This window comes from Alexandromys fortis, unplaced genomic scaffold (assembly GCF_014885135.2).
Source record: "Alexandromys fortis isolate MF-2015 unplaced genomic scaffold, M_Fortis_MF-2015_v1.1 scaffold_56, whole genome shotgun sequence".
In the NCBI taxonomy this organism is placed as follows: Eukaryota; Metazoa; Chordata; class Mammalia; order Rodentia; family Cricetidae; genus Alexandromys; species Alexandromys fortis.
In genome coordinates this window covers 8,374,788-8,385,007 of record NW_026067935.1, presented here as the reverse complement: position 1 = coordinate 8,385,007, position 10,220 = coordinate 8,374,788, and the positions used below count along the sequence as shown (strand labels likewise).

Sequence of the window (10,220 nt, the reverse complement as noted above, 5' to 3'; positions counted from 1 at the left end):
GCAGCATTGTTTGTAATAGCCAGAACCTGGAAACAACCTAGATGCCCTTCAATTGAAGAATGGATGAAGAAAGTATGGAATATATACATATTAGAGTACTACTCAGCAGTAAAAAACAAGGACTTGTTGAAGTTTGCAGGCAAATGGATGGAAATAGAAAACACCATCCTGAGTGAGCTAAGCCAGACCCAAAAAGAGGAACATGGGATGTACTCACTCATATTTGGTTTCTAGCCATAAATAAAGGACATTGAGCCAGCTCTGTAATTTATTAGCCTTTGGCATTGGTCCCTTGACCTCTTCAACATCCTCTTTTATCCCATTGGTCAAGGTACTGATAATAAAAGTTTCCTCAATGTAAAAGAAACTGGAGCACAAGAACTCAGGGCATTTGTAAGAATTAAGTGACCTTGTGTGTGTCACTGGGGAGGCTGGCTTTGAAGTCTCATATATGCACAAGCCATGTCCAATGATACAGTTTGCTTCCTGTTGCCTGTGCAAAGCATTGAACTGTCGGGTATCTCTCCAACATCATGTCTGCCTGCATGCCACCATATTCACCCTGTTTGATGTGTGACTTCTCATCCTGAAGGCCACTTCTTCACATGAGTGTTTCCTTTGTTTACAGAAGCTGAAATTCCCTTTGTCCCATTTGTCTTCTTTGCTGAGCACCACGGGTGCTACTCAGAGAGCCCTTCCACGTGACTGTGTCTTGTTGTGTATGCCCTTCTTTTTCTTCTTGAAGTTTCTTTCAAGCACTAAGATCTTTGATGCATCTGGAGCTGATTTTTGTGTAGAGTGAGAGATAAGAATATCATTTTAGTTTTTTGGTGTGGAAATTCTGTTTCTCCACACCATTTTTGAAGACAATATCTTTCCTCCAGTGTGTAATGTTGGCATCTTTAAAAATAAAAATCAAATGACTGTATGTAGGCGAAGGCTGCTCATTTGTTCTCAGCTGCCCAGACCCAAAATAATTACACAGAAATAATATTAATTATAATAATACTGTTTGGCCAATAACTTGGGAATATATCTAGCTAGCTCTTATATCTTGAATTAACCCATTTCTATTATTCTGTGTATTACCATGAGGCTCGTGGTTTACAGGCATGGTTTCAGGGTACTGTTCTTTTTGGCAGCTACATGGCATCTATGTGACTCTGTCTTCTTTTATCCTTTATCTCTGCTTGGAATTCCTGCCTTGTTTTAGTCTGCACTGCAATAGGCTCAAATCAGAATCCTTATTAACCAATGGAAACAAAAGATATTTACAGCATACAAAGGGAAATTCCACATCACCTCCCGTTGTCTGCCTAAATAAAAAGGAAAATATTAACTTTAACACAGTAAAATTATATAAACAAAACAGTTACCAAGCAAGAGTTATTGCTTCAAGTTTATCTCAATTTAGTATGATCCTGGCCCTGGGTTTGTCATATGTGGCCTTTATTACATTGAGATATATTCTTTCCAGAACTGTTTTTTGTTTGTTTGATTTTTGAGACAGGATCTCACTATGTAGCTCTGGATGGCCTGGAACTTGCTTTGTGGAACTTGCTTTGCAGACTTCCAGGATGGCTTTAACTCAGAGAGAGCCCCCTAGTGCTAGATTAAAGACATGTACTATCATGTCTGTCTCTCTACAGGGCTTTTGTTTTAAGGGATATTGGCTATTGCTGTGTTGGGCTCAGGTTGAAATACCAGATGGAGCTTGGGTAATGACTTTATCTGTGGAAGGAGCAGGTGTTTCAGGTAGGTCCTGCAAGGGTGGGGTTCATGTGTAAGGGGAAAGTGTGGTGCTCTATTTGTGGAGAGAGTGGTTTTTTCAAGTAGGGCCTCAGATGGCAGGTAGGGTTTCTAGGGTAGCCCCGACAGTCCTAGAACTCTGTAGATCAGGCTAGCCTTGAACTCAGAGATCCACCTGCCTCTTTCTCCCAGTTTCTCAGATTATGGGAAAGTTGCACAACTGGGTTTTTTTTTCCTTTGGGCAGAGGAGTGGCAGGACCATGTTCCTCTATATATAATATACCAGGTTAGTTTACACTATGTAACCCAGGCTGACATCAAATTTTCAGCAATTCTCTTTCCCAGTCTCCCCAGTGCTGCTGGTATTACAAGTATATGCCATAATAATCACTGGACATCTTATGATTATGAGAAGCTAGTAGATATCAAATTGACATAGATTATTTTCTATCTGGGAAACGCCCAGATTTAGAAATATTACTGAGCATGTCTAATCATTCCTAGCATGGGCTTGGGGAGCAGGAACAGGGTGAAGAACAAAGAGCTAAGCTTTGGATACTGGCAGAATGGGACTCCCTAACCCTTCCCTTAGCACTCATGGCGTCTCAATGAGAAGGAAGTCCATTAGACGCATGGCTGTCTAATTTAGAGGGAATGTTCCAGAGTGGGGTTGTAAGCTTCTATGGCTGACGGCTTCAGTTTGCTACAGTACAGGTGTGGCTTAAAGGAGACCACTGTGAACTCATCACGTAAGTATTTTATTTCACACAGAGGCAGAGTGATGAAGGGACATTCTTCCATGTTACATGTTTCCGTGGTTCTTCTGTTCTGTCCACTTGAGGTCATGCTGGGGCTATTGTGCCAAGTGTGAAGATTCTGCCTCTCTCCCAGGCACTGGCTCTGCCGCTGAGAGTCTGCCCTTGTACTCGCAGGTGTTTGTAAGCCTCTGTAAGTATACCAAAACTCTGTTAATTTGATATTCCTGTCCGTAGATATTTTGCTTTTTCTAAATCCAAGATGTACAGCAGCTCTGCAGTACAGGAATCCCTTGATACCATTTGTTCCATGGTGTGGGAATCCCTTCCTGTCATTCACATTTCAGGGATTCTTTCTTTTAAAGAAGAGAGGCGGCAACTTGCACGAAAGCATGGTTTCGTGAATATGATCCACCTCCATTTTCACCATCTGTGAGAGGAGACAGGTGAAGCCAATGTTCAAGCCAAATCTTCTAGCCGGGAGGATCAGGATGGAAAGGGTAAGCTCTGATTGGACCTGCTCTCGATGCTGTACAAACTACCTTCACTTTTCTGTAAAAGAAAAATAGCAGCACTGCCTCCCAGAGGCCTAAAGACTGGTGAGAATGTGCGAGACATTTTCTTTGCAGAGCCTGGACAACGGATTTAGTGATGTAATTCACTCTGGAGCCTCACAGCTTTTCAAATCTTTTTCTTTGTCCTGTTTTTGTTGTTGTTGTTTTTAGAGACAGGGTTTCTCTGTGTAACAGCTCTAGCTGTCCTGGAACTCACTTTGGAGACCAGGCTGGCTCTGAATCTGCCTCTTGAGTACTGGGATTAAAGGCATGAGCCACCATGGCCTGGCTGGCATATCAAATCTTAGTGTCCCATCTTTGACAACTCACAAAACACTGTTTGCTTGGACACTCTGTAAAGACTTGAAAGGATGATGTAGTCACCCTTACAGACATGAACCATGTGTGTGAGCCCCTTGAAGACCTATTAAAACACAGGGCAGGAGCTGGAGAGATGGCTCGGTGGTTAAGAGCATTGCCTGCTCTTCCAAAGGTCCTGAGTTCAATTCCCAGCAACCACATGGTGGCTCACAACCATCTGTAATGAGGCCTGGTGCCCTCTTCTGGCCTGCAGACATACACACAGACAGAATATTGTATACATAATAAATAAATAAAAAAAAAAACACAGGGCAGATCAGCATAGAAATGTATAACTTCTTACTATTTTAAAAGAGATACCCCCTCCCTCCAGTTTTTTTTTAGTAATGATTCATTTTGAATACCCAGATATGACTTTTTGGGATCATAGGCAGAATTGACCCCAAGCTGATCGCAATTGAGCTCCTACCATTTGTATATCTTGGCACTTGACAGTCAGTAGGACTTTGTTCTCCCAAGGTCTCATGTATACATCAGCATTACAGCTGAGACCATTCTGATGAGGAAAGCAGAAGCCAAGAGGAAAATCGTTAGTCATAAGGCCCATGAGCAATGAATTTTAAAGCATCACCCAGGCCCCCTGCTACTCACACCAGAGGACTTGACCTCACAATCTGGTCCCAGTTCCATGTTATTCGCCTTTGAACAGTTGGTTTCTCTGGCTATGAAGTCGATAAAATACCTCATTCCAGCTACCACCTGTAAAGTTAATTAGAACAATGTTGACAGAGAATTCTGTCCCACTCAGTCCCCGAGACATTCAGTCCTAAAGTTCTGCATTAATCATAAACTGGTTGTCCTATTAGCTCAGGTTTCTTATTGCTTAATTCTTTCATCTTAACCCATAATTCTTGTCTTGTGTTAGCCACGTGGCTTGGTACCTTTCACCAGCAAGGCATTCTCATCCGTGTCCTCTACATCTGGGTGAAGACTGCAGACTGAGCTTTCCTCTTCTCCAATTTCTCCTGTTCTTGTTGCCCCGCCTCTGCTTCCTGCCTGATCATTCTGCCTGTACTTTCTTCCTGCCTGGCTACTGGCCAATCAACATTTTATGAAACGGGTACAAACAAATCTTTACAGGGAAAAACCAAGATAAGTTTTTAATAAGGATTAGTGTAACAAATTATACTTTTTTACTGTGACGAGTTAAAAGTTAGAACCTTGACATTTTGATTATGTACTGACCATTTTAATAGTCATACTCCCCAAGCTACCAATATCTGATACAGACTTTAGGGTTGTATGCATATCTAGGATTTCTAGATATTAGAGTCCTTTACTATGTGCAAGAAAAGCTGGCTACAGTGTTTACTTTCATCCACACACATCAATTTTAAGGCACAAGAGCTGCAAACTGCATTCACCAGGGACTCGGGACTTAAGTTACAATACAATCTGAGGTATGGGAGGGCAAACTCAAATATTTTCTTCATACATTTTTTGTTGTCTTGCTGCCAAATACTGAATCAGTAAATTCTTATGTAGATTAATATGCAATTAGGAAAATATTTAGATTATCTGTTGCTTATTATTATTATTAATTTCTTTTTTGAGTTAGGGTTTCTCCATGAACCTGTCCTGGCTGTTCTGGAACTCGCTTTGTAGACCAGATTTGCCTCTAACTCACAGAGATCGAACTGCCTCTGCCTCCACCAAGTGTTGGAATTAAAGGCATGCACCACCACCACTTGGCTGTCTGGGTGTTCTTGCATGTACATCTGTGCAACACACTGGTGCAGTAGTATCCTCATAGCTCAGAAGAACATCTGGAGTTACAAGGGTTGAGGGCCACCATGTTGGTCATGAGAATTGAGCTTCAGTCCTACATAAGAGCAGCCAGTCTTCTAAACCACTTAGCCATGTCAGCAGCCCTCCCAATTAAGAATTTAGTAACGAGTTTTAAATTGTTTTTATTGAGCTAAACATTTTCTCTGCTCCCCTTATTTCCTCCCCTTTCCCTTTCTACCCTGTCCTGTGATCCCCACGTTCTTAATTTACTCAGGAGATCTTGTCTTTTTCTCCTCCTGTATAGATCCATGTTTGTTCCTCTTAGGGTCCTCCTCATTGTCTTTGGTAACAGTTTTAAACACTGCACAATCTTGTCTATAAACAGTAGCCCAATTTTGTGATCCATTTATATACTATAGGATTGAACTGTATATGTGCATGTTTAGAGTATTACACAGCTATTGCAAAGAATTCATCTGTACATATTGACCTGGAAGGACAGTTCTTACTGAAAAAAAAGAAGAATTACACACTTATATCACAATCCCATTTTATAAAATAAAATCTGAAACCTTTTATAGATTTTTATGCTTTTATGGTTTTATCTTTGTTGTACTAGAGAGGGGTGCTAGCATTTACCAGGGACCTACTACTGAGTTTTATCCTCAACGTTTTAAATTTTTATTTTTTTATTTGGGAAATAATCTCATTATGTAACTCAGAGTGGTCTGTAGCTAGTGTTTGTCAAAATCACAAACCTCCTGCCTCAACCTTCCAACTACTAGAATTACAGGTGTGAGTTGTTGCCATCCTGGCTTCCTGGTGGTGACAGCTCAATTTAATTCAGAGCTTCTGGGGGGGGGGGATGCAACACAGCTAGTAGGGGTTCAAGACTGCATCCACACTGCCACCAACACTGCTGTTCTGATCAAGGTTTGCACTGCACGAAGTCTGAAGCCACTGTGCCAAATTTTGTTTATCTATCTATCTATCTATCTATCTATCTATCTATCTATCTATCATCTGTCTATCTATCAATTATCTATCTCTTATCTATCTTTCTATCTATCTGTTTTATTTTCCTTGTAGAGAATGCTGTACGTCAATATAAATTCCAACTGTACTTGAAAGTCAAAGACTGAAGGGGAAACATAGTGGGAGCAAACGTAAAGCAAAAGGAAAATCTTTACAGTGCTAGACAGTGATGTAAATCATTCCTCAGAAATTCGAGCAAGGGAGGTTAGTGGTGGCGCATGCCTTTAATCCCAGCACTTGGGAGGCAGAGGTGGGAGGGTGTCTGTGAGTTCAAGGACAGCCTGGCCTACAGAGCCAGTTCCAGGACAGCCAGGACTGTTACACAGAGAAACCCTGTCTCTGGAAAACAGGAAACAAACAGGCTTCTAAGGAATAAAAGGAAATAAAATATAATACAATAAGATAAAACAAAACCTAACACATTACAATGGGACAAAAATCAGTAAGTAACACAGCACAGCTGGCCATGCTTTGATCCCAGCACTTGGGAAGAGAACCTAGTTGATCTCTGTGAGTTTGTGGCCAGTAATGTCTACACAGCGAGATCCAGGACAGCCTGAACTATATAATAAGATCCTGTCTCAAAAATAAAATAAATATAAAAGTATTTAGGAAGATATCTAACCAAAGAAGTCAAAGACCTCCACAATGAAATTCTCAAGATATTGGAAAAGAAAATTGCAGAAGGTATTAGACAATAGAAAAATGTCAATATTTTTGAATAGGCACAATTAATATTGTGAAAATGTCTACACTACCAAGATTAATATACAGAAGTGATATAATACATATAAAAATATCATGTCATATTTCACAGGCTTGGAAAAATAATACAAGAATTCATACGTAACCACAAAAGAGAGAACGGGCAAAGCAATCCTAAGAGGTAAGAACAATGCTGAAAGTATTGTAATACTTGACCTCAAATCTGTATAGTAGATACCCATAGTGTTAGCGACAGCCTACAACTGGCACAGAAGCAGACAGGGAGACCAACAGCTCAGGAACCAGCCCCAAGTCTCAGCAGAAGAGACTGGATGAGAATGGCCTGCACGGCTAAGGAAACAACCAGCAGAAGACACACAGCCCACAGCATGGGATACGCTCCTCCAGCTACACGTCAGGCAAGGAGCTAATATCCAGAATTTACAAAGCACTGCAGACATTCAATGCCAAGGGAATAAAACTGTCACTCGACAAACAGGCTAATGAACCAATAGGCAGTTTTTTTAAAAAGGACACACAAATGAGCAATAACTATTGTAAAATGTATTCGGTATCCACATACACTAAGGGAAATATAAGTTACAGCTGCTTGGAGATAACTCCTCCTCCCACTCAGAATTGGCTACCATTCAAACAACAAAAAGCTGGAAAGAATATGGAGAGAAATGAACCTTTATTCACTGCTGGTGGGGATGCAAATTAATACAGCCATTAAGAAAATCAGTTTGAACATTCCTTAAAAAAAAGTAGAACTACTATATGACCTATCTATTTCACTCTGTGCATATGTACAGAGAACTCCACACCCTACCACAGATAATTATTCCTCATGTTTATGACTGTTTATTACTTATAGTAAAGAATTGACATCACTCTAGTTGTCATTGACAGATCAATGGATAATGAATATTTAGTACATATGTTTGTACATTGGAGTATTACTCAGCTCAGAAAAATATGAAATTAAAAAATTTCAGGAAAATGGGACTTAGACTGTGTAATAAATATTAAATCGGGTCACATAATCTCAGCAAGAAATATGTCACATGTTTTCAGATGAGAAACCTGGCCAATAATATACATAAATCAGTGTATATGTGGATATATTATGAGATGAGGAAAAGAAAACATGAAGATATAAAGCTAATTTTTAAATGCTAATTCTGTCATGGACTTTTTGATTTGGGGGATGAATAAGTACATAAAATACATTTGATGCTGAAATTATAAAACAACATGAAGCTTCACAGCCTCTCTTTCGATGCCAATTATATTAGCATAAGTTCATTAAGAACTTTGGGTGTGGATAATTTTATTGTGTGATGTTTTATTGTTTATTCAAGTTTATTAAAAATGATAAGTAAGATAGAACAATAAGCAAAGTGAAAAGGCAAACAGGTAAAACTGAGATGCAGGATGAAGTTTGCCATGAGCATAAAGCCGGTTGAAAATTGGACATTGGGCTAAGTATCTGAGAAAAGAAACAATGTGTACCAGTCATTAAAAGGTTTAATGTTGCTAATAAGCAAAGAGGGGTGCTTTGAGAAAGCAGAGCAACATTATCCTCAGTTTTCCAGACCAGAGAGAATGAGGACAGGCAGACACCCGCTGTTGAGCAAGTGCACACTTGGTCCATGCTGGGAGGAGGAGAATCAAGAATACATCCTTTATAGTGGTCTCCCGCCTCAAGGGCTGGATCCTAGCTCCCATGTCATGAGGTCCTCTCTCCAAGCACAAAGTTCATTTCTAAATGGCAATTAAAAAAAAAAAAAAAACCTCCTTCCTCCCTCTCTCTCTGTCTCCTTTTTTCTTTCTCACTTCCTCTCTCTCCTTCTTCCTTTTTTTTCTATCTTCCTTGATTTCTTTTGAGACAGAGTTCCTCTGGGAAGCCCTGGCTATCCTAGAACTCAAGCTGTAGACCAGGCTGGCCTCAAACTCCCAGAGATCCACCTGTATCTTGAGTGCTGGTTTTAAGACTGTGTGCCACCACCACTCACCTCAGTTCTTTTCTTGAACCTACCTACCTCTCCATTTTGTTTCCATAACACTACTACGACAGTTTGCTTCAAAAGTCACAGGTATATGCAAACTGAATTGAGGGTTTAGTTCAGTGCAGCAAGCCCTAGGCCTTGGAGTTGGACCCCAGCACCACAAATGAACACATAAACAAATCCCTCAAAATCAGATATCTACAATTTTTTTTTTTTTACATTTCTTCTTAGGACTTCTGTTAAAAGAACATTCTCAAAACTGTGCACATACATTTTCAGCATTTGTTCATCTGTGCAGAGACAGGGACAATTTCCACAGCCCTAAGGAACACCATCCACAGCCCCAGAGAATCATCATCCACAGCCCCAGGGCCAGCAGCAGTGGGGCAGGAACAGTTGACAAGAAGCATCAGAAACCTCACTCATGGAAGATCTGGATTCAGAGCTTGGTGTCCCAACTATCAATCCGGTTTGGAGTGGATGCACACTCTAATAGGACTAAACAGATAAAGCCAAGGCAAGGTTAAAACTATATAAAATATCTTTAGCAACTTAGCAAGATCTTGGCCAAGAGTCTGCATCAAAACAAGTTCCTAACAGCTAATTGAGTCCCTGTAAATTGCTACTTCAAAGGCTGCTTTGAGTGACCAGTTTAAGGAGTCAAACAAAGGCTTTCAAATGAAATTCATACTATATTCTAGTACATTTGGCAGCTAACTGAAAGTTTGTCTGTCACGGAGACTGCTTTTTGGTTTCCAGCTGAATAGTCACACAAAACTCTACTAATTACAACACTGTTTGTCCATGACTCAGGTGTATCCCTAGCTAGCTCTTCCATCTTAAATTAACCCATTCTTATTAATCTATCACCATGAGGCTGTGGCTTACTGGTAAGTTTCCATTGTCTTTCTCCTTTGGCCAGTGCATGGCATCTGCATGGCTCTGTCTTCTTCTTCCAGCATTGAGTTTAGTTTTCCTGCCTAGCTCTATTCTGAGCAGCTATAGGCCAAAGCGGTGTCTTTATTAACCAATAGTAATAAAACATGTTTACAGCATACAGAGGGAAATCAGTTGTCTGCTTCCTGCTCACAGTATTATCTCAATGTGTTCCCTTGGCATTCTTGACACACACACACACATGCACACACACATACACTCATACACATACACATGCACACACACACAAACACTCGTACATACATGCACATGCATACACACACACATACATACGATGGTGAGGTAGAAGAAGGCAGATGAATGAAGGGCTCCTAGACCCAAGCCTTGGATGTACAGTACATGGC

General features: G+C 40.4%; 1 protein-coding gene across 7 annotated transcripts in view; it reads right to left on the bottom strand.

Moving 5' to 3' along the window:
• Nucleotides 1-2,491: 2,491 nt before the first annotated feature.
• LOC126504268 (T-kininogen 2-like) overlaps nucleotides 2,492-10,220 on the bottom strand; it is a 72,746-nt gene continuing 65,017 nt past the window's right edge. For 6 of the 7 annotated variants that reach the window (XM_050146511.1, XM_050146506.1, XM_050146510.1 and 3 more), the window contains exons 8-10: nucleotides 4,031-4,138; nucleotides 3,849-3,935; nucleotides 2,492-2,695 (exon numbers count right to left, since the gene is read on the bottom strand). In XM_050146511.1, coding sequence (XP_050002468.1) covers nucleotides 2,603-2,695; nucleotides 3,849-3,935; nucleotides 4,031-4,138 — 288 coding nt within the window. In that variant the 3' untranslated portion in view covers nucleotides 2,492-2,602. The remainder of the gene's footprint in view (nucleotides 2,696-3,848; nucleotides 3,936-4,030; nucleotides 4,139-10,220) is intronic. The other variant, XM_050146507.1, reaches the window with a different exon arrangement.